Raw genomic sequence first — 24,173 nt, 5'->3', positions numbered from 1 at the left:
TATAATTTCTAACAATTATTTATTGATTATGAAAGCCAAGAAAAGGAAGTCAGACTATGTTGTCAATCCAACCTGTAAAAATTTGGATCTTTTCGGTGGTTTACAAATAAAATATTTCTTTCAAATTTTTCGACGGCGGTACATTGATGATTCTCTCGTTGAATTACGATTCCTACTCGTTGAAAAACGTACCTCGTTTTTCGTTTCTATATCCGTCACTTCAATGATTTTTCTACAGTGTGTTCATCTTTAGAAAACAAAATTTAAGATATTTTCGAAGTGTAATAGTCATTGATGTTGCCAGTCAATTAGGTGCTTCCCAATCTATGATATTTTGGCATAAAATATTGAATTCGCTAAGGTATATTCAAATTTTGCGCCAAAATATCGTACACTGGGAACATCAATGACTTTCAAAACCCTTAAAAAATGACATTGACATTGATAACTGATGTCAAATGTTTTCGAAAATTCCTTTAGGTTTGTTCCAAATAACTGTAAACCCGAACTTTAACAGCACAAACGACAACGATTTCATCCGCAGAGATGAACATAACCTTAACGTTAACAAATTTTCTTGTAAATTTTTCGTCGTTTTTCGTCGACCTGAAAGTTGAGGTTAAGTTGCCTTCTGTGAACACACCTATCGTTTGCGATGCCACGGGTACAAAGATGAATTAGTTCAATGCGCCGATAGTTCTCTTATTGATATACTCAAATACACGGAGTCTCAATTTATTTTGCTAACTAGTTAGTTTTGCGCAATAGATGTGAGGCATATTGTATGCCAACGCACTTCAAGCATGAGTGGTACTCCAAATGGAGTACTGAAACGGGACAGGGTATCAAACAAATTTTGGTACTGTAAAAAAATCTGGAAACATTTTTTATACAAAATAGTATTCCAATTGGCAGCTGTCACTCGAAGTACTTTTGCTAGAAGTGCGTTGCGTATGCGCAGAACTCCCATTTATAAGTAAACATGTGTGAAGGCAGGAGTGTAGAGAGTTTGGCGATAGAACGAATCTTGATGTAACTTTCTTGTAGCGCCGTAAATAGAATGGAAATTAAGCTCATCAAGTTCACATCAAAGCCAATATAATAACGGAAAATTTAGACTTATTTCGTCATGAAATTGATGCGATTACTGCAGAGGGAACCAGAGCAGTCTGTACAGTAGGTAAATTTTTCACATATGAGGGGTACCACTCAACCAACATGACCATCGCACTGCAATGGGTTAGAAATCTGGTACGAACGCAAGATACGCCATTTGATGACATGACCAATAACTATTTGACACATGCATTAACAGTACAAAATCGTTTTTTGTGTGAGAAGCTGCAGGTGCATTTGGCCCGCAATCCAAAAAATTTTATTTTATTTTATGTGTTTTGACGACCGGCCGTGCTAAAATGGTTTTGGATATAGAAAAAGGAGTAAGGTTGCATGGTGGACACATTCTGTTTTGCTTGCTTAAAAATGAAAAGTTCGATTCCATGACCTTTGCAAATGTGGATGCGCTAGCAAAAGAGTTTGTGCTCAAACATGGGACCGAAAACATTTCGATTTTGACGATAAGATCACGGTCTCGGAACATTTGATTAACTCAAGTCTCTTAATTCAGATTCACTCATCCAATCGGAATGAGCATGTTGATAGTGGTGATGATGGCATAACAACGTACGTGGAGAATACTCCTCCGGGTAAGCTTTAATTCCGAACAATTTGATCGAACTGTTGACGAAATTGATCTGAATGCCCCTCTCTTTACACGTTAAGAGTCGAGACCTTACGACTGTCCAGTGTGTGGCAAGCGTTCAAAAGTACTTTTTGATCGCTCATATGAATATTGTTGTAAACTGTTACCTGATGCTTTTCTCACTCTCAGCGAAAACCGAAAAAATTTCCAGAGATTTTCGATTTGTACTTGCAGATGAACAGCAATACAAGTGTTACATTTGCAAGCAATCATTTTGGCTGAAACGCGATCTATTCAAGCACAAGCACATGAGTACTCGTTGCAACAGAGGTTTGTTCATTTCGAGGACTGGAGCTGCCAACATGTTCACAAATTGTGATTTTCAGATGTTTCACCGGTGCATGAAATACCACCACATCGAAGAAACCCGGATGCTAAGCAGTCGGGAAGTACAGCACGAAAGAAAAAGGTAACGTGGTGGTTGTAGAATCTTTGTACAATCATGTCCGGAGCGATAGCGGAGGACTTGACGCAGTCTAACTTCCAAAAAAGAACGAAGAAATTTTTTTGAGGCGCGGCAACTATATATAGGCGAGAATTTAAGTTCCTTTCCTTTGGCCTGTATCACCACAAATCCTATTCTATCTTATTCGCGCTTCAAATACGAGCAAAACGAGCTATCACTCGACTATGTAGGTTTAAAATTGCCGGAGATACATCGTTTTGAAATTGGTCATTTTGATAGAAAATGCACCAAATTAACGTTTTCCAAACAATCAAAATCTTTCAACTAGGGATGGGAGGCGTTCAAAATTATCGATAATATCAATCGAAAGAAATTATCGATAATTGATTAATCATATCGTTATCGATAATTTAATAATTATCGATAATTATCAAAATATCGAAATTCGATAATTATCAAAATATCGATATTTTGATATTTATCTGAAAATTCATGATAATATACCGATTTATCGGAATATATCGATAAATATCGGATTTTCGGACCGAAATATCGATATATCGAATTATCGATATCTTGATAATTATCAAAATATCAATAATTATCGATTATCGATATTTTTTTGATAATTTTCGATAAAAAAAGTCGATAATTATCGATTATCGATAATTGATAATTATCGATAATCATTTTCATTATCGCCCATGCCTACTTTCAACTTACTCTGTATGTTTCTATCTATCTATCTATCGACGGTCGATCTCGGAAACTAGTCAGCCAATCTCCATGAAATTTTGCAGGAACCTCAGGGTGGGCATAAAAATGAAATTGTGATACGCCATTACCCCAGGAAAAACCAGAATTTGGTTTTATTGGCCTTGAAGTGGTTTCTGAGTGTGGTTCTCGAGGGTCGGGAACGCGTTTTCGGCTGTAGCTTAGCTGTATTGAAACCTACAGAGGCGTGCGACCCATCAAATGAAAGGTATTCGTAACACGATTCGAACAAAAAAATAATTAAAAAAATCGGGGCAGATTCGTTTGAGCTAGAGTGATTAGAGTGACCAAATTTTGAGCTACTCGAGCGTAGGATGAAATGACTAATATTTTTTTGGGTTATGAAAGATAGAGAGTTACTTTCTTCGGCAAAGTCTCAGAGTTTTACGAGTAGAACAGAGGGCATATGTGAAAAATGTCGAAAGTATGAAATGGGTGGGTCAATTGGGGTTTTGGAGATATTTCTTGAATGGTGACAGATAGAGAGTTACTTTCTTCGGCAAAGTCTCAGAGTTTTACGAGTAGAAAAGAAGGGCATTTGTGAAAAATGTCGAAAGTTGGAAATGGGTGGGTCAATTGGGGCTTTAGAGATATTTCTTGAATGGTGGCAGATAGAGTTACTTTCTTCGGCAAATTTTCGATTTTCGTCAAATTTTCGAATTTCGTCAAATTTTCGATTTTCGTCAAATTTTCGATTTTCGTCAAATTTTCGAATTTCGTCAAATTTTCGATTTTTGTCAAATTTTCGAAATTCGTCAAATTTCGTCAAATTTTCGAATTTCGTCAAATTTTTGATTTTCGTCAAATTTTCGAATTTCGTCAAATTTTCAAATTTCGCTAAATTTTCAAATTTCGCCAAATTTCCGAATTTCTGTTATAAACTGTTATAAAAAGCAGTGTTCTAAAACTTCTAAAACGACTGGTATCCCCACAAAAATCTCTTCGAGAAAAGTGTGACGCAGTCTTTGAAGTACAATTTCTAAAATGAATGATATCGCTAGAGTTGACACCCAATTTTAGTTCAAACAAGCTGGCTTAGTTTTTCTCATCATCTGCCAAATAATTTTTACCAAAAAAAAATTTGACTGGAAACAACCAAAATTTTACCAAAAAAATCTGCGTCGCAAAGTGGCAAATGTTCAGGAACAGACCAGCAAGAAAATTTATCTGCCACATGCGACGCAGATTTTTTTGGTAAAATTTTGGTTGTTTCCAGTCTCTAGCGATATCATTCATTTTAGAAATTGTACTTCAAAGACTGCGTCACACTTTCATCGAAGAGATTTTTGTTGGGATTATGTTAAACCTCGACATTTTACACATCCATCTGTTGTGTCTGTGCCTGTTTCAGTTGTATGAATGTTACCATTTTCTGAAATCAAAATCCGCAACGAGGAAGATGCTCAATTTTGCTCATTGTTTGATTTTCTTTCTATTTCACAATTCAGGTGGGCGATTCAAAGCACGATAAGAAAGATGACGGAAAGGGTTGTGCTCGAAACGTAGAAAGCAGTACCTCTTCATCAAAAAGCTCGCCAAACATTCGACGACGTAAGCTTTCATTCGCCAATGATTTTGTGTCGATTGATTTGTGTCCACTTTTGCAGAATCGAAAACTTACTCCTGTCCGGAGTGTTACAGAGAATTCAATGGAAAGGGTGATTTGACCAAGCATTTAAGGATACATAGTGGTAAGCAAGTGCATACTTAACTAATGTCAGCTCGAAATGATTCGAAAGTGAAAAATTTGAAATTTTAAAATGTTTTCAGGTGAAAAGCCGTTCGAGTGTGGGGTTTGTAAGAAAGGTTTCAGCCAATCTAGCTCTATGACCCGCCATCTTCGAAACCATAATGGTAAGAGCAAAAAGTGAAAATTTTGTTCTGCTCCTAAGAGATGAGTTCTGCTCAAAATTTGAAATTTTAAAATGTTTTCAGGTGAAAAGCCGTACGAGTGTGGGGTTTGTAAGAAGGCTTTCGGTCGAAGTCACCATTTGATCGACCATCTCCGGATTCATACTGGTAAGAGCAAAAAGTGAAAATTTTGTTCTGCTCCTAAGAGATGAATTCTGCTAAAAATTTGAAATTTCGAAATGTTTTCAGGGGAAAAGCCGTTCGAGTGTGGAGTTTGTAAGAAAGCTTTTCGTCGTACACAGCATTTGACCAGCCATCTTCGGATTCATACTGGTAAGAGAAAAATGAGAAAATTTTGTTCTGCTCCTCAGAGAGGAATTTATGCACGAAATTTGAAATTTCGGAATGTTTTTAGGGGAAAAGCCGTACGAGTGCGGGGTTTGTGACAAAGCATTCAATCAATCTAACAGTTTGACCAGCCATCTTCGGATTCATACTGGTAAGAGAAAAATTTGAAAATTTGGTTCTGCTTCTGAGAGATGAATTCTGCTCAAAATTTGAAATTTCGAAATGTTTTCAGGTGAAAAGCCGTTCGAGTGTAAAGTTTGTAAGAAAGCTTTCGGTCGAAGTCACGATTTGACCCGCCATCTCCGGATTCATAATGGTAAGAGAAAAAAGAGAAAATTTTGTTTTTTGTTTCGCGCAATAGTTCACTTAAGATGAACATTTACTGATCCACACTAAAGCTTGAACACATTTTACTCGTAACAATTTCCGACCACAAACCGAGATGATTTCAAGAGAATTTCCATTTCAGGTGAAAAACCATTCGCATGCGACATTTGCAAAAAAACATTTCGACAAAAGGTGCACATACGTCAACACATGAATGTTCACATTCCCAACGGTGAGTTAGATGGGTCGTGCACTAGCACTGATACTCTGACATGCTCTGAAAGGGTCGCTAAAATGTTTCCAACTTTCAAACGCCAAATTCGTTTTCTTTTCTTGGGTAAAAGAACTTACAAGTGCAAGGTGTGCAAGAAAGTGTTCCACCAGCGACACATTCTGTCCGAGCATCGTAAAGACCATGAAGAAGAAAATGAATCGCAGAGAATTCGTGACTGTTTCGAGTAGGTTCGAGACAATTCATTTGTGATTGAGAGCAGTTTGGAACGAAGGACCTCCCGGTTCGTCTTTTTTAAAGTGTTCTGCTTGAAGTTGATTGGATTTCTGTTTTCAAATAAATTTTTGAAGTAAAAAATCTTTCGGGGTCTCATTTACGCGTCAATAAAACATCGAAAATTTACCCAGCGTATGAAGTACATGGTCTGTTATAGTCAGGGATGACAGTCCATTAATAGCCAAACATTGTTTGCCAAATAACCTTCGTTTTTACGCTGTCGAAATACTACCTAGAGAGAGTATTGGATGAGTGCTGTCGAAAGTATAGAAATGCGAACTTGTGGAAACATTTTACCGAAATGTTTATTACCATTTCAAATGGTCAAATGTCTTGTCTGTACAGTGTTTTTACTCCGTCTGTCCATACCATAGATGATATTCTAATGTGCTCTTTAAGGGTCACTGACGCCCCTAAATGATGGTGGTATTGATAAAACTTCTCAAGACGTATAACTAGAGGCCACACGAACCCACGGTTCCTTTCCTTTTTTAACAGTTTGTGGACGGTGAATGAAAGGTTTTCACACCACACGAGACAAAATTACAGAATTTATCTCGTAATTTGGTTCCTTTGCATGAACAAGTTCTATGCGTATCTGACTTTCACTTTCACTTGTTGCCCTCACTTCGTTCGGGCTCACAAAACTGCCGAAAATCTACCGTCCACCACAGATACGTAAATAGCTATTTCGATACCATATAGAACATGAAAAGAGCACCTTTCACAACCGGATTAAACAAAACTGCTATTCACTCACGCACGGTTTAAAATGATTTCTGAGTAACATGTGTAACAGTAGATTAGATTAGATTAGATTAAGTGGGTGTAGATAATGGGAGACCCAAAATTTCCTGCACCTTGGCCGCCAATGGGCCTGTTGTGCGTGCCCACAGCATGTTAAATTCTATTCACTTGGTTCATATAGTTAAGTATTTACTTAGGGTGGAATAGCTTTATATGATCATAGCTCAGAGTGTAAGCGCCAAGACATTTGGCTCTGGCGATAATATATGCGGGACATTTGCACAGGAAGTGTTCAGCCGTCTCGATGTCGCCGCATTGGTTGCAGGATGCACTATCTGTGAGACCCATAGTAAACAGATGGCTGTTAAGGCTACAATGCCCTGAAAGGACGTCAGTAAGGCGTTTTAGATCCTTTCTGGATAATGAGAGAAAAACTCTTGAGCGAGCCTCGCTTATCTCTAAACAAGCTTTGGCTCGTCTGGCAAAGTTAATGCTTTTCCAATGCTTTGAAAAAGTGCTGGCTTTCCAGCACTTAACAACGCTTTGTAACACGGAAGGAGACACTCCAATAGATCAGTGTCAAATAGCGGTTTCTTCTCGCAAAAAGTGTCAAATGAGTTGTCAATTTCACAAAGCTAACCTCAAAAGATGTTTCGTTCACAGAGCCGCCCCTTGAAATGTATGAAAATTTGTGCGGCGTCTCACCATCCAATACTTTTTTTGTTCGATTTGAGGTTAGCTTTGTGAAAATGACAACTTATTTGACAGCTCAAATGACATTGACAATGATCTATAGCCGGTTCAGGACCGGATAGAGGCGTATCAGAAGCTTCCCTGGCCAGTTGATCTGCCAGTTCATTTCCGGGATGCCCGCTGTGGCCCGGTATCCAAGTAAGTATGACTTGACATTGTCTAGCTAATAGTTCTAAGACGTCCCTGCACTGAAGGGCTAGGGAAGAAGAGTACTTATAGCTATCAAGAGCTTTAAGAGCCGATTGGCTGTCAGTGCAGATCAGAATGGTGCTTCCACGAATATTTTTATCTAATATCTCTGTGCAGCAAATGCCCGTTAGTTCAGTTTGGAAAACTGTAATCCAGCGACCTAATGGTACCGATTTCACCCAATCAAATTGGGGACCTTTACGCGAGCCATCTGTATACCATTCAATTGCTGAACCCGATGAGTTAACAGTACCTGGGGTCCAGTCACTTCTAGCTGGAAAATTAATCTTTTAAGATTTTTCGAATCTGTACGCAGGAGGGATTAGGTCACAAGGCATTTCTAGTTCAGGTGATGTGTAACAGTAAGGAGTGTAGAGAGTTTGGCGATAGAACTTTCTTGTTTCGCCGTAAATAGAATGGAAATTAAGCTCATCAAGTTCACATCAAAGCCAATATAATAACTGAAAATTTAGACTTATTTCGTCATGAAATTGATACGAGAACTGCAGATCAGTGCAGTCTGTACAGTTGGTAAATTTTTCACATTTGAGGGGCACCACTCAACCAACATGACCATCGCACTGCAATGGGTTAGAAATCTGGTACGAACGCAAGATACGCCATTTGATGACATGACCAATAACTATTTGACACATGCATTAACAGTACAAAATCGTTTTTTGTGTGAGAAGCTGCAGGTGCATTTGGCCCGCAATCCAAAAAATTTTATTTTATGTGTTTTGACGACCGGCCATGCTAAAATGGTTTTGGATATAGAAAAAGGAGTAAGGTTGAATGGACACATTCTGTTTTGCTTGCTTAAAAATGAAAAGTTCGATTCCATGACAAAAAAGCAAAAGCAAATGAGTTTGTGCTCAAACATGGGACCGAAAACATTTCGATTTTGACGATAAGATCACGGTCTCGGAACATTTGATTAACTCAAGTCTCTTAATTCAGATTCACTCATCCAATCAGAATGAGCATGTTGATGATGAGGTGAAAAATAGTGATGATGATGATGGCATAACAACGTACGTGGAGAATCTTCCACCTGGTAAGCTTTTATTCCGCACAATTCGATCGAAATGTTGACGAAACTGATCTAATTGCCGCGCCGTTTACGTTTTAAGAGTCGAGACCATACGTCTGTCCAGTGTGTGGCAAGCGATACGTTCAAAAGTACTTTTTGATCGCTCACATGGACATTCATAACTGTAAGTACCGGATGCCTTTCAGCGGATGCCGAAAACATTTCCAGAGATTTTCGATTTCTACTTGCAGATGAAAAGAAATTCGAGTGCTACATTTGCAAGCAATCATTTTGGCTGGAACGCGATCTATTCAAGCACATGAATACTCGTTGCGGCAGAGGTTTGTTCATTTTGAGGACTGCAGTTGCCAACATGTTCACAAATTGTGATTTTCAGATGTTTCACCGGTGCATGAAATACCACCACATCGAAGAAACCCGAACGCTAAGCAGTCGGGAAGTACGGCACGAAAGAAAAAGGTAACGTGGTGGTTGTACAGTCAAAGGCAGTCAATTTTCAGCATAAATTAGCTTCAGCTGTTTTTCAGCTGATCCATACAAACAATCACAACCGTTTATACGTCTTTATACGGTTTTACCACTATCATGCGCGTGCGTGTAGCAGCTTCAACCGTATGAACAAGGAAAACCAGTTTTGATTGTACGTGTGGATCAGCTGAAAAACAGCTGAAGCAAATTTATGCTGAAAATTGACTGCCTTTGACTGTAGAATCTTCGTAAATTATGTTGATTCGTTAAGGCCCAACATTTGTTGTGTCTGTGCCTTCTTTCAGTTGTATGAATCTTACCATTTTCTGAAATCAAAATTCGCAACGAGGAAGATGCTCAATTTTGCTCATTGTTTGATTGTTCTTCAATTTCTCAATTCAGGTGGGCGATTCAAAGCACGATAAGAAAGATGACGGAAAGGGTTGTGCTCGAAACGTAGAAAGCAGCGCCGCTTCATCAAAAAGCTCGCCAAACATTCGACGACGTAAGCTTTCATTCGCCAATGATTTTGTGTCGATTTTATGGTTGTCCACTTTTGCAGAATCGAAAACTTACTCCTGTGCAGAGTGTTACAGAGAATTCAGTCGAAAGGACAGTTTGGCCAAGCATTTAAGGGTCCACAGTGGTAAGCACGTGCAAACTTAACGAATGTCAGCTGGAAATGATTAGAAAGAGAAAATTTGAAATGTTTTCAGGGGAGAAGCCGTTTGAGTGCGGAGTTTGTAAGAAAGCTTTCAGTCAATCTAGCACTTTGACCAGCCATCTTCGGATTCATACTGGTAAGAGCAAAATGAGAAAATTTTGTTCTGCTCCTGAGAGATGAGTTCTGCTCAAAATTTGAAATTTCAAAATGTTTTCAGGTGAAAAGCCGTTCGAGTGTGGGGTTTGTAAGAGAGCTTTCGGTCGAAGCCACCATTTGATCGACCATCTCCGAACTCATACTGGTAAGAGAAAAAAGTGAAAATTTTGTTCTGCTCCTGAGAGATGAATTCTGCTAAAAATTTGAAATTTCGAAATGTTTTCAGGGGAGCAGCCGTACGAGTGCGGGGTTTGTAAGAAAGCTTTTCGTCGTACACAGAATTTGACCAGCCATCTCCTGATCCATACTGGTAAGAGAAAAATGAGAAAATTTTGTTCTGCTCCTCAGAGAGGAATTTATGCACGAAATTTGAAATTTCGGAATGTTTTTAGGGGAAAAGCCGTACGAGTGCGGGGTTTGTGACAAAGCTTTCATTGAACGTACTGATTTGACCAGCCATCTTCGGATTCATACTGGTAAGAGCAAAAAGTGAAAATTTTGTTCTGCTCCTGAGAGATGAATTTTGCTAAAAATTTGAAATTTCGAAATGTTTTCAGGTGAAAAGCCGTTCGAGTGTAAAGTTTGTAAGAAAGCTTTCGGTCGAAGTCACGATTTGACCCGCCATCTCCGGATTCATAATGGTAAGAGAAAAAAGAGAAAATTTTGTTTTTTGTTTCGCGCGATAGTTCACTTTTGCTAATTTGCTAATTCACACTAAAGCTTGAACCAAGGGCCCTCTCAATAGAACAAACTGACAAATTAAAATGAAAAATCATATATTTGAATGTGTTTGTGACAACTCCGTGTACAGACAGTACACGGGACTCTTAATGTCAAGAGTAAAGGGACTAATAATGTCAAAAGCAAAGTTGACGTTTTCGTGTTAGTGGTGGGTGTGATATAATTTTTCAATGATTTTCGGTCATAATTCCTCTAGGTAGTCTACCTCTATGGCTTGAACACATTTCACTCGTAACAATTTCCGAGCACAAACCAAGAGAATTTCCATTTCAGGTGAAAAACCATTTGCATGCGACATTTGCAAAAAAACATTTCGACAAAAGGTGCACATACGGAGACACATGAACATTCACATTCCAAACAGTGAGTTAGATGAGTCAATGTTTCCAACTTTCAAACGCCAAATTCGTTTTCTTTTCTTGGGTAAAAGAACTTACAAGTGCAAGGTGTGCAAGAAAGTGTTCCACCAGCGACACATTCTGTCCGAGCATCGTAAAGACCATGAAGCAGAAAATTAATCGAGAAGTCGCAGAGAGTTCGTGACTGTTTCGAGTAGGTTCGAGACAATTCATTTGTGATTGAGAGCAGTTTGGAACGAAGGACCTGCCGGTTCGTCTTTTTTAAAGTGTTCTGGTTGAAGTTGATTGGATTTCTGTTTTCAAATAAATTTTTGAAGTAAAAAAAATCTTTCGGGGTCCCATTTACGCGTCAATAAAACATCGAAAATTAATCGAATTTCGTCTGGGCAATGCAGCATGATCTAACAGATATACAGAACAGTGATACATCTTAATGGAAGGTATCATCAAAGAGTCAGATAGCAGTATCAGTGTCTAGACCACAAATGAAAAAGTTTAAATGTTGCGGTGGGATTAAGTCTATAAGATTTTTTGAGAGGGGAAAACTATGCGAGCAAATACTGGGAACAGGTGCTATTTGTAATTGGCGACCAATCGAAGGAAATAGTGCGCCAATGGAAGTAGGTAGGACAGAGAAACAAGACTTTATTATGTTCAGCAGCGAATCATAAAAAAAATGAAAATTAGTTCGATTCTTTCTTAAAGCTATGACGATGCCGATAGCGGGAAAACAACTTTTATTTTTCATATAATTTACTAATCCACTTCCTGCATTTAATTACAATTTTAAAGTTAGATTTCATTGATATTCGGCTAGAAATACTAGAACCAAGCTTAGATTTCAAAAAATGCAATCTTGGAACATATAGTCTGTGTTCCAATGTCGAAAAAAATCGTACCGCACGCTGGGAAACTTATGGAGAGAATGAAATACAATAGAGGGGTCAAAGTTGTAGAACTAATTTTTTTAGCGAACCGGTAATACCGGTAAAATAACCGGTTCGGTGTAAAACTTGAATATCTCCGTCAAAAAGCAACATTTTCTAATGGGGTTTGTTTTGCTTGAAAGCCTCATTCATTGTCGACATTTTATGGAAGAACTTTTTTCTGGGACTTGAAAAATGTCCTAGATATTTGGGGATCCCAAAAAGGTGAACCAAAAAAGCCGCAACCTTTTGACAACAATTTTCCTGGCCAAATCGAAGCATATTTCATTTATATGGGGCTCTATGGAAAGCTGAAGACTAACACTTTCCAGATCTAGCCGTCCGAGCATGAGCGTTTTAGGGGACCATAGATACGAGCCTGGAAACTAAGAGTAGCAAAAGTACATTTTGTGTGTGTCAAGTTTTGGATATTTTATAACTTATAAAGTTGTTCTCTTTCAATTCATAAGAATTACGCATGATTTACCGAACAAATCTAATCAAAAACAATAGCATGTGGAACAGGTCAATAACCTGTTTAAATGTTGTTAGTAAAACTCCTTTAAAGAGGAAACGATACCCTATTTTTCGAGGGGGAAACAACAACGGAAAATCCTGGGTGTCGGGGAATCTCGCACACGCGATCATAGTATGCGTCCTTTTACGACATGTAACGAAAAGTCATGACTGTGCGAGATTCACCACTTAGAGGTGAATCTCGCACACCATGAATTTGTGTGGTGTGCGAGATTACCCTACCCCAAATCCTGTCCCACCATTAGCATGCGAATGTCATTCGCTCATATTCTCCATTCATTCGCTTATATTTTCCCGCCGTTCGCTCCATTCATTTCCTTATATTTTCCATTCATTCGCTCATATTTTCCTCCATTCGACCACAGTTTCCCGTCATTCGACCACAGTTTCCCGTCATTCGTTCATAATCTGCGCTCGTTCGTTCCACTCATTCGCTCATATTTCCCAACATTCAATCCAATGGCGATTGCAGCCTGTCCCACCATTCTTGTTGTTTTCCCCTCGCTATTGTTCGATGTTATAATCCTCATACCTCAATTATCAGTTACATTGGTTCGTCTATTATCTTGGTATATTACACGGTTGGTATACCATACTGTGAGCAGTTTAAGATTTTAGATCTGTGTAGAAGGATACAAATTGGTAAAACAAGAAACTGTTTATGAAAACATTTTAATTGGTTTCATTCTGAAAAGAAAATGTTGAGTTCAAAATCAAAATGGACTTTGACTGTATGTGGAGGTGAGGTATTCTTTTGAAAAACAGCCTGCCCAAATCGGACGCATTTTCCAGTGGACTTTTTTACCCTAGAAGCCAAAACCACTTTCAAAAAAATTCTTCGAAGTTTGTGTGGCTGGTGAAAGGTGATCAAAAACCGAAAAATTGCCATTTTCTTACAAAAATTTCTCCAGTTACACGAGCCGTACAGGGTTTAAAATTCATTGACACTGAAATATGTGCAGTTGAAGTTTTCAACCGAAGACTTACACTGTTCTTACTGAGGTACACAAAACGTACATATGGTCGTGTGGGTAGTCATTGGAAAGATAATTTTATCTACTTTCGGGTCTTATTATATGGGGTTTGAATGCATATGCGATGAAAAATGGAAACTTAAACATTTCTACTTCTATTTCATCGTAGATGCATTCAAACCACATAAGACCCAATTTGGCCCAAAAGCACATAGATCTTTCAAATGATACTCCGTACTACCATGTACGTTTTATGTACCTCGAGAAATTTCTGTAAGAACAGTGTAAGTCTTCTAATGAAAACTTAACTTGCACATATTTCAGTGTGGATGAATTTTGAAACCAATAAGTCCCTATTCGGCTCAATCAGAGCCTAATATTTGGGAATTGTTTTTGAGAATTTTTGGGAATTTAGGGAATTTTTGGGAATTTTTGGGAATTAATTCCCAAAAATTCCCTAAAATTCCCAAAAAATTTCTTTTCTTTGCATTTTTATAATTAAATGCTCGTAAAAGATCAGGAAACGTTCAAAAACCTTTAAAAACTATGAACAAGCAAAGAAAAAAATGGGATTTTTTTTGGAATTTTAGTGAACTTTTGAGAATTGGTTCCCAAATATTATGCTCTGAAGGATATAATTCTTGTCGATGTACTCGCACCAGCCAGGGCGTATACTCTACTTGTAGGTCTCTCCAAAGCCGACATTAGTACAACACTACAATAATTTAAGAGCCATCTACACTCCGACCCCCTATGAAATACATTTTTGATGATAACTTTTTATTCGAATTATTTTTGAAAAAAGTGGCCTCATCGTTTGGTGCCAGAACGAAGGTTTCGATAGCCACTGGAATTGTCCAGATTGATGCGAAAAAACTCAAAACTCCTAAAATTTTTGTTTTTTGTGATATTTTTTGGACTTTTGAGTTTTCTCGGCGTAGACTGCATCAATCTTGACAATAAACCGCTAGCCTTTGTCCATATTATTTTTATTTCAATGAACACATCAAAAACACACTGAAAATGTATATTGATATTGGAAAAGTGGAATTTGAAATTCTTAATTTCAGTTTAAAATGCCGCTCCAATTTTCAAAAAATCTCGCGCTTGAAAAAAAAACAATTTCGTGACTTAGCAAATTGGGATGTTTTATTTGTTGACAGTTCGTTTTAATTGTGATCACCGAGATAACCAAAAAACCAACACTAACAAACAAAATATTCCTATCAGCTGACAAATATCTAATATCCCATTTCGATTCTTTAGAGTTTCCGTACGTGAGTTCATCATGGCAGTGATTTTTTTAATTAAATTCTATAAAAAAATATAAAAAGTTTTTATAACAAAACTAAACTTTTATTAAAAAATGCTCGCGGTTTATTCTGGCGGCTATCGAAACTTTATATGTTGTGGCACCAAACGATGAAACCACTTTTTTCAAAAAATATTCTAATAAGAAGTTATCATCGAAAATGTTTTTCATAGAAGGTCGGAGTGTAGACTGCTCTTAAAATAATTATTTTTGAGTTATAGCCGCAAAAAGGGTTTTCGGTACCCTCTGACATGCTTTGAACACTTTAACCGAAAATTTAAAAAAATGTTCGAAAAAAATGAAAGATACGATTCTCTAGAATTGAAGACGAATCTATCACTCCTTAAAATCGTAGACCACTTGTTCCCCTATCACCATCACCTCCAGTTTTGGCGATATGCCGCTTAAGCTCAATTTACTGAATATATTATATTCAATATGTTCTGAAATATTTGTTGTGTTTTTTGGGAATTTTTGAGAATTTTTGGGAATTTAGGGAATTTTAGGGAATTTTTGGGAATTTTGGGAATTTTAGGGAATTTAGGGAATTTTTGGGAATTTTTGGGAATTTTAGGGAATTTTTGGGAATTTAGAGAATTAATTCCCAAATATTAGGCTCTGGGCTCAATAGTACATGTGAATACCTATCTAATGACACCCCACACAAACCTTAATGGCTCGTGTAAGTTACACGGTGTAACTGGAGAAATTTTTGTACGAAAAGTGCAAGTTTTCGGTTTTTGATGACCCCTTGCTAGCCACACAAGCTTCGAATTTTTGTTTTCGAAAGTGGTTTTAGTTTCTTGGGTCGAAGTCCTTTCTAGGTACATACAAAAAATTCCACTAGAAAATGCGTCCGATTTCGGTAGGCTGTTTTTCAAAAGAATCCCTCGTAGACTATTGTCCCAACAATTTCATCTTATAACGAAAATATTACCAAACTACTTACTTAATCGAATAAAATCTAGACTTCGTTACAACTCTATTCAACCATGTTGCATAAGTTGAAAGAAAAATAATTTTCCACTGCATTTCCACCCAACATAAAAGAAAAATTTCTTTTATGAAAATATCTGTGACTCTTAAGCTGCTAACACCAGAAATTTTTATAAAAATAAATAGAGAATCTATGTAAGTGCACTCACATAATATCGCCTTCGGAGTGCTTTATTATGTTGTGTTATTTGGCATAGCAATAACATCAAAATCGTACACCTACACTCAATTCTCTCTTTTTTTCATTTTACTTGTTGTAAATTTTCCGCATCATCAAAAAACATTGGAAAACTATTCGGTTGTTGTGTTTTACGTCTCGCTTCTTCCCACTTGCAGTGCAGACACGGAACTCATTAACTGAATCTTCTTTTTCCAGCTCGTCTTGCTGTATGTGTGTGTAGTTAATTTACAAATGGATTTTTTTTTTATTTCAACTTTTTATGCGTGTAGCTCATCAGAAACTGTTTTTAATGGTCCACAAAAGAATAAATAAAATAAAAGCGTGTTGCACCATGAATAAATTACTTCATTTACTCCTTAGCTCTGTAAGCAAATATAAAAGTGTTGTCGGAGAGCGCAATTAAAAAAAAGAGTATTGGTTGAGCAGTACAGGAATACACTTAATATATTGTTAAGGCCACATTAAACATGAAGTTCCAGTGCTAAATAAAAGCCTTTTCAAGTGGTAGTTAAAGAGAAACGACAGCTGCTTGGTAATAGAATTATTTGTTTTTCGAATGCAATGCTCTGCGCATTTTATACATAATCTGTCCGTCTGTGTTCAGATTAGAGTGGACTTTTCTTGGTCACTGGTTGACTCATGAGATTCTGGTGCGTGACCATCACAAAGTTAGTAATAAGAGAGATTTGCATTTTACAAAAGTCGCGATTTTCGAAACCTGATCCGAACCCAGCCCGAATTTAATTTTCAAAACTCGATGAAGCTGAAGCCCGACCCGAACCCGAAACGAATTATGTTTTGATACCCGAGAGCCAAAAACCAGACATATTTTGGCTGGGAATACCCAATGGAAATATTTATTTAGGAATCGATGATGATGACACAGAGTCAATAAATATGTGACGCTAGGTGTTGTGAGACTGATAAACTAGAAAAATTATCAAAATTATTTTGAAAACCCCCGACTCGAACCCAGCCAAAATTTTTGATACACAATATCCATAAAGAGCTGTAAAATTAAATCGGTCGGGCCGGGTTTTTTTTACCAAGTTCGAGTCGCCCGCTCTAACCCGAAGTGTGGAATGAAACTTCTAAGGTGAAATTTTAAACACGATTTAAAGGAAAGTTGAAGATGATTTGACTGACTGTTAGATTTATCAGTTTGGGACGATCATTTAAGATCTCGAAACACAGATCTGTTGATCCTTTGTTTCCATTCCCGGTCATCATGTAAATCATGGTAGCCTTCCTGTTGCCGATAGGAACCTGTCTAAGATGTCAGGTCCTATTGCAGCAATTTCCGAAGGAACCACCTCGTAGTCTCCTAGCATCCTGCGTCTTAGTTGAAGAAGTTTGGGGCAGTCACATATCAAGTGTGCACCCGTTTCTTCTTCTAGGTCGCAGGAACATCTCGGAGTGTCCGAAAGCCTCAACTTATTCATGTGCCGATTCAGCCCGCAATGTCCCGTAATCGCTCCTACTACTCTTCTAATGCGATTTCGGTCCATTTTGAGCAAATCTTTGGCCCATTTTTTGTTAGGCTTAGGGAAGAAGCATTTCGTGTGAACGCCTCCGTTATACGCTTCCCAGCGTTCTGCGTGTTTACGCTTAACCCAGTCTTCCAGTGCTCTTTTACACTCTGACTGGGGAATCGGAAGGTACGGTTCTGGCCCGTTTGCCTGAGTCGCCGAACCTTCTTTGGCCAGCTTATCTGCTCCCTCATTTCCCTCCACGCCGGAATGTCCTGGTACCCAGACCAAATTGATCCGATTGCTCAGACCAAGAAGGTTCAGGTATTCCTTACATTCCTTCACCAGCTTGGAGGTGACTACGGGCGATACGAGTGCCTTGATCATTCCTATATTGTCAAGACATATAAGGACCTCTTCGCCTTGCGTCCCTATAGGCAGAGTTTCATGTGCTCCCATGAGTGCCGCATAAAGCTCCGCCTGAGGTACGCTGGCGATCTCTCCCAGGTGGAAGGAATTGCCTAGCCCCGTTTCGGGGGCATACACTCCAGCTCCTGTTCCATTTGGAGTTTTCGAACCGTCAGTGAATCTGACTTTACTTCCCCTTGATAGGCCAGTAGGCCAGCCGTTAAGCCAGTCTGCTCTGCCTAAGAAGGTAGCGTCGAATCGCTTCGTGAAGTCAATCACCGGTGTCATCCGGTCTCTGGGCATACCGAAAACTGGGCTTTCTACCACGCCACATATTTTCCCATGCCCTGCCCGGAAGTTAGAAGTCCACAAGCCATTTTGCACCAACCGATCCGCCGTGGCGAAGGCTCTAGCCTGAATTATCAGGTCGAGCGGTGGTACATTCAGCAGTGTCTCCATGGCCGCGGTAGCTGTGGTCTTCATAGCTCCAGTTATGCAAATGCACACTAGCCTTTGAATTTCCCCTAGCTCTTTCCGCGCTCTCTCTATGTCTAGTCTCGGCCACCACACCACCGACCCATGACATATCACATGACGGCCTGATGACTGACTGTTACATTAAGTTATCAAAACAACGAAACCAGGAAGAGTTCAACGGTCTTTTAAAATTTCGTCACATAGGAACATTCTTGACGTCTGCGCTCGAGTTTAAAAAAATAAGGTGTCGTTGGAAAGCTGAGACTACAAGCAAAACAAAAATAATTACTTTGAACGTCATAAAGAAATGCGAATGTGACTCGGATGTCATATCAAGTTTCGCATCTGTGGTCAAATATCAGAGAAAAACATTGCAATTTCTCTGTGACTGTTTAAAAAAGCAATATTTTGTTGATATTTGAAGAGGTAAATCTACTACTTCAATTATTTACCGGCTCTTGAAACGAGTCAATGAACTTCCAATACAACCTTTAAACCCGAACGCACCATTACCGTTAGCACTCTATCGCCTACCGTTTACGACCTCAACTAGTTTTCTATCAATCTCCTCGCATCTGAGGCAGTCTGAGTTTCGTCGGGTCCCACAGCAGCGGATTCAATTTTTTTTTGTGGAACCTGATTTGGAACCTATCCAAAAATATATCAAATTTTCCACCTAATTGAAGTACATTTAAGTACACCGTGATTAGTAAAGGTTCAAATGAAAAACAAAACTATGAAAAGTCTCGGCAGGCTGTAGGTTGACATTGCTGAAATGCTAAATGTTTGACTGGTCGATGTCAATGCTCAGAATCAAGATCAAAACGATGCTGAAGACCTGATAAATCTAGTACTTCAAAGACTATGTTACAAAATATGTTGATCAGTGTGTATGTGTCGAATAGTGATAAAATAGAATAAAACTATTTTTAGCGCCTGTGTACCATCGTCACTAAACTAAAGTGGTCTTCTACATATGAAATCGATAGTAGATAAGACTGAAATAATTTTCCAAACATCTTCATCGAAGAGTCAATCTGATTTCACTTTCTCTCTAATCAAAAGCATTCGATTACTACCCATCGCTGTATGCTGCACAATTTGCATACTATGCACAAAAGAATCGCAGTTTCGTCAAGATTCCTCTTCACCATCACTCTAAAACGTTTAATTATAAAATTGAAGTGAATTATCTTAATGCACTCAACACCATCAGAATCACAGCTCCTGAGTGGCTGTACGGGGGATATAATAATAATAATAATAAAAAAAACGTTTATGTGTAACAACAAGGGAATAGCTGATGTAAGCCCAATGCTCTCTAATTATGCCTGTCCCGATAACCTACAAACTGCAAAATGTGTAAAATTGTTCGGTGTGTTCGAAATCAATAAATGTGTTAGCGCGCATGTCACATCCGGAATAGGGGATGAAAATGGCCGATTGCTGTCAGTTCGTTGGTATAACTGGGTTTCTTTACCTCGGTACGTGTGGTGTACTTTTTTTTCCACTAGCGCAACACCCAAATTATTGTGCTTGGAATATGAGGGAATCAAAATGCATTTTATTGTAAATTTATAGTCGAACGATGCGTTTTTTTGTCGGAACATTTTTCGAGGAAATATTAACGTTAACCGTGTGTGTCGCGGGGGCCCCCAGTGTGATGAAAATCATTTTCAAATATTAGTGCAGTATTCGGTTGTGTTGTTATGGCAAACATTGCATAAAGACGATAGGTTAAATGTTTAGTTAATTGCTGGGACAACAATGCCGTTAGTTTTGTGAAGCGAAAAAAAAAATTACATCCGCAGTGAAAGGTGCTCTCGTATTGGTCACTCATGTAATTTATTAACATTATGAATAATAATGCCACAGAGACTTGAATTGAATTCTTAGTTTTGTTGATGATTTTTCTCTTCTTTCGCATTGTTCACATTTGTACAGGTCGTCGTATTGTATATGCATATTACAATACCACAATACTCCAGGCCATCGAATCCTCTAATCATTCATAAAAATATTCACAATTCATCGGTGAAATAATTAATTAGTGTCATGTTTTCTTATAAATTGAGTGATCAGTGTGCGATGACGAGTGTTTTGACAAATTATTTAATATTTTGACAGCGTTTCGTTATTCGAATTTATTCTTTTTTTTCTTGCTTCGTATTTTTCAAACATCATCCAACTTTCTGGTCCCCACAGTGTTGTACGTCTGAAATGGTCTGAACATAACCTAGATCAATATTATTCGGTTGTTGATTCAACAGGCTATTTTAGCCTCTGCATTTTTCTTCATTTGTATAAATTTGGTGTGTATTCTGTGTGCGTATTGTTCATTGGTGTTGCGTTTAGTGATTTTTCGTGAACTTTTTTTTTTTTTCGTTATTTCCTCGTCGATTATATACCAAATGTCGACGTCATTAACTAAGTCTTCTGAATAGATTTTCAATTAAAATTATCATTAATTGCTATTACGCGATTGGATTGAAATCTCAACATCAGAGACAACGAATAAAAAAAAATTGAGACGAAAAAACGTTCGATCAATGCAACGAAGGGATATTGTTTTCGTATGGCGTGTGGGCTTATCATTATGTAAACTGCAATAAGGAATTACAAAACAGTTTTTTTTTGTTGTTGCAAAATGTGGGTGGGGCAACTGAATTTACTTCATGAGTTGAAAATGGAATTCTGATTTTCTTTGGCAGTTCGAACGACTTACTATCATAGCATTTAGGTACCACGTTATATATATGTCACAGGGGTGTAACTTAGAACAATTTTTATTGTCGCTGCTTAGAACAATTTTTGATTTTTGTACCAGCCCTGTTGAATGTCGTTCAAAAACATCGAATCGTTTTTTAATTTTCTGAATGTTATAGTTTTCGGCAACAACGATTTTCTGTTATAGTAACTTTTAATTGTCTTCGGCAATTGCCTAAAATCGATGGTATTTTACGACAATTTTTATGGTAAAGTGGTACACTCGTGAATATATGTACAAATGGCTATAGAATAATACAGGTCATCTGTTTTCCTTGCCAACAACACATTTCGGCCTATGGCAATCCTTTCAGCAATTACTTTTGTTCGATTCGTTTATTGAAATTTGTGTTCCGTTTTTGCTGGGATAGAACTATTGAGCTGACCAAAAATTGTTTATACTATCGGCTTTCATTTTGTTGGATGGGTGAAGTTTTCGTGGCACAGACAGCAGGCGATGACCTTAGCTCCTGTAGACAAAGAAATCCACCAGCGCTGTCAACATTTTTGATTGAAAGCTTTTTCAAAGCAATCATCTGTTATCGACAAAGATGACAAAAAATATGCGATAAGTCCTGACTGTAATACTCTTATAAATAGTCAAAAATTATGTTCAAACAATTGAAGTAAAAGATTTTGCATTCACGGCTACATCTTAATCAAACAGTAATCTGATCTGATCGAACTAGTAATTTGAAAATTTACAAGAAAAGTTCTGCCACCTTTCGATGAAAATTTCGAAATTTAGTGAGAAGCTACTATGAAAATACACCCACAAAACGTAGCACAACAAAGAGAAAATTCATTTCAATCCAAAAACAAAGACGGAAAATTTACTGCTGTCTCGTGTAACGGACCAGTGGAAACGACTGAAGATGGTTAGACCACGCTAACCTCTGACCGCCACTGTATCCGGAGGTCGAAACAGCTTTTTGTCTCCACTTTCGCTTCACGCGAACCATGGGAAAGGGAAGAGTAATGATGCTCTGTTTGTTTTGGTGTTTGTTCTGCATGTTAGGTAACGCCACCCCTGGAATTAGTATTTTTGCCAGGTAAAATAAAGTTTTCTACCATTGGTCGATTAAATAGGATAGAAAGAAAAATAGAAGATCGAGAATCCGACGAGATAACATAAGCACGTGGACTATTTACTTCGTGCCTTGATTGTTCATACTACATTAGTATTATTTACTACATTAGCTTATTTTTGTCGAAGGTGTGAGGGAAAATAATTTCCCATTACTAGTGATGGGAAAGTCGCTTTTGCTTTATCTGCACCAACACACTCTCGCCTATTGCAGTAAAATATGTTTCAACATAGACCAATACGCACGCGGTATGTACTTTGCTCGTGCTGTGCACTCAGTATACGTACACACCTTGTGTCTATTGGTCTATGTTGAAACATACTATTTCACGTGTTTGAACCAATTTCGGCTTTCAGAACGAAAAATGAAAACGATTTTAAATAGCAACGCTCCAGAAGAACGAATTTTATATTTATAAAAATAAAGTACAGTTCCACAGACATAACAATGAAGTGCTAATCGCACAAAATGGGTTAGGTTCGTGTAATAACTTTCCTAAAAAAATGTTTTATGTCACAATCAATTGCGTTGGTGCGATAGGAAATCGTTCACTTTTACGAATTAAAAATTTTATTCTCGAAAGAAGTGATTCTACATTCGCTATTCAGTTTCATAACATACCATGCGTTCGACCAACAAACAGCTGAACAACTCAAAGGGAAGTATAAAATCTAATTCCGGTCATCAAATAAAAGAAAAAGAAAGAAACCAACTGAACACTGAAACTTAGGTGTCTTTTTATTACCTTTCCAGCAAAGTATTAATATATCGTCCGGTGCGTCAACATAAGTTAACTCCGTTTAATTGATGTAATCAACCGTCAAGTGAGCTTTATAAGTCCACACGCAATGCGCCATAAAAATAGTTTATTTTACATATCAAATTTAATTGGTTTTTAACCTCGGATTATGTATTAAAATCGATACGATGAAGAGAGAGAAAAAAAACCGACTGTGTTAAGTGTGTGGAAGCTTCAAAGCTTTTCACATTTGACATACAATAAAGTACCATAATAATTATTGACGTTTTACGTATGCATATCGCTTGAACGTTTACGTTTTTCTTTCTTTCTATGGGTGCAATAGCAGAATGAATACATTATAGAGTAGTGAGAGAGGTCAATAATTAAATTTATGCAACTGAATGTGTTTGAATCGACTTCGTAACAAGAACAACCGTTCTCAATGTTTACCGTAAATGACAATTAAATAAGAAAAACGAAAAATCAAAAAAATAAAAGTTTTGTGAAAACGGTGCACGCAATTCAAAGTCATCGAATTTCGCTTGTGCAAAAAATTTGACCTTCTTATCGTACGCAAAGGAAGTGATAAAAAGCAATCACAATTTAAATGGTGAAGTGAGAACACTGTCGAACAAACAGTGGGTGCGTTCCACTATATCCTCATATAGTGGGTGGGATGAACGCCAGACATCTTGCTACATCTTTATCCCAATTGGATACGACTTGTACAGAATTTCCGGACGGCTTCGAAGAAACTTTACATCTGCAGGTAAGTCTGTGGTTTTCGTTTTCTGTTATAAGATGTTTTGGTCGAAAAATTAAATGAATGATTGAAGTATGAGGTATGACCGTAGGATCCTCGCTAGATCTTTACCAAAGTTTTACTCGGCGAACGTAACTCTTTCCCAGGAAATTCGTATTCGCTGGAAAGAAATGTTTGCAACTTACAACTATATATGATTACACACATGTGTCACATTAGCGAATTATAAAAAAAATAAAATTTTATTCTTTCAGTTCAGTTACGCTCTTTTTTTGGTTTAAACTATAAAAAAACTGCTATTGTCAACGAAAGCTCGACAGCCCATTTGAAACGGAGCCTAATCAATACAATTTCATTTTTCTTATAATTCGCTACTGTGATGCATCCCGTTCATAAATATGAAGAATGAAGAGATATGTGAGTTGTC

The 24,173-nt window shown here is 37.7% G+C and overlaps 3 protein-coding genes across 17 annotated transcripts in view; 2 read left to right on the top strand and 1 right to left on the bottom strand.

Annotated features, from left to right (window-relative positions):
• Positions 1-1,307: 1,307 nt before the first annotated feature.
• LOC119084569 (zinc finger protein 501-like) lies at positions 1,308-11,445 on the top strand. Of its 4 annotated transcripts, XM_037194603.1 has the most exons (18): positions 1,308-1,439; positions 1,628-1,706; positions 1,937-2,032; positions 2,089-2,171; positions 4,391-4,493; positions 4,550-4,633; positions 4,713-4,796; positions 4,878-4,961; positions 5,043-5,126; positions 5,209-5,292; positions 5,374-5,457; positions 9,904-9,987; positions 10,069-10,152; positions 10,234-10,317; positions 10,400-10,483; positions 10,565-10,648; positions 11,022-11,110; positions 11,171-11,445. In XM_037194603.1, exons 1-18 carry the CDS (start codon positions 1,416-1,418, stop codon positions 11,264-11,266), a joined length of 1,494 nt encoding a protein of 497 aa, XP_037050498.1. In that variant the 5' UTR covers positions 1,308-1,415; the 3' UTR covers positions 11,267-11,445. The 4 variants fall into 4 exon arrangements, with proteins under 4 accessions (XP_037050498.1, XP_037050499.1, XP_037050500.1 ...); XM_037194604.1 differs by lacking the exon at positions 5,374-5,457 and having other exon boundaries at positions 11,022-11,111; positions 11,179-11,445; XM_037194605.1 differs by lacking the exons at positions 1,308-1,439; positions 1,628-1,706; positions 1,937-2,032; ... (6 more) ...; positions 5,209-5,292; positions 5,374-5,457 and adding exons at positions 8,296-8,450; positions 8,626-8,722; positions 8,799-8,882; ... (2 more) ...; positions 9,590-9,692; positions 9,750-9,833 and having other exon boundaries at positions 11,022-11,111; positions 11,179-11,434.
• A 5,823-nt stretch (positions 11,446-17,268) lies between these two features.
• Positions 17,269-18,393, bottom strand: LOC119084669. The gene has a single exon (XM_037194746.1). The coding sequence runs from the start codon at positions 18,391-18,393 to the stop codon at positions 17,269-17,271; it is 1,125 nt and encodes a 374-aa protein (XP_037050641.1).
• A 1,455-nt stretch (positions 18,394-19,848) lies between these two features.
• Positions 19,849-24,173, top strand: part of LOC119084566 (voltage-dependent L-type calcium channel subunit beta-2) — a 146,997-nt gene continuing 142,672 nt past the window's right edge. For 11 of the 12 annotated variants that reach the window (XM_037194589.1, XM_037194592.1, XM_037194595.1 and 8 more), the window contains exons 1-2: positions 19,849-20,227; positions 23,327-23,752. In XM_037194589.1, coding sequence (XP_037050484.1) covers positions 23,660-23,752 — 93 coding nt within the window. In that variant the 5' untranslated portion in view covers positions 19,849-20,227; positions 23,327-23,659. The remainder of the gene's footprint in view (positions 20,228-23,326; positions 23,753-24,173) is intronic. The other variant, XM_037194584.1, reaches the window with a different exon arrangement.

Source organism: Bradysia coprophila, unplaced genomic scaffold (assembly GCF_014529535.1).
Source record: "Bradysia coprophila strain Holo2 unplaced genomic scaffold, BU_Bcop_v1 contig_87, whole genome shotgun sequence".
Lineage (NCBI taxonomy): Eukaryota > Metazoa > Arthropoda > Insecta > Diptera > Sciaridae > Bradysia > Bradysia coprophila.
Note: the sequence above shows the minus strand (reverse complement) of the source record. Positions and strands in the feature narration are given on the sequence as shown.

Bases quoted from the DNA above. Each gene is read 5' to 3' on its own strand.
- LOC119084669 (XM_037194746.1), bottom strand. From the start codon at position 18,393: ATGAAGACCACAGCTACCGCGGCCATGGAGACACTGCTGAATGTACCA.
- LOC119084569 (XM_037194603.1), top strand. From the start codon at position 1,416: ATGGTTTTGGATATAGAAAAAGGA. The intron at 4,634-4,712 runs GTAAGCAAGTGC...AAATGTTTTCAG, and splicing joins GCATTTAAGGATACATAGTG to GTGAAAAGCCGTTCGAGTGT. The intron at 5,458-9,903 runs GTAAGAGAAAAA...AAATGTTTTCAG, and splicing joins CCATCTCCGGATTCATAATG to GGGAGAAGCCGTTTGAGTGC.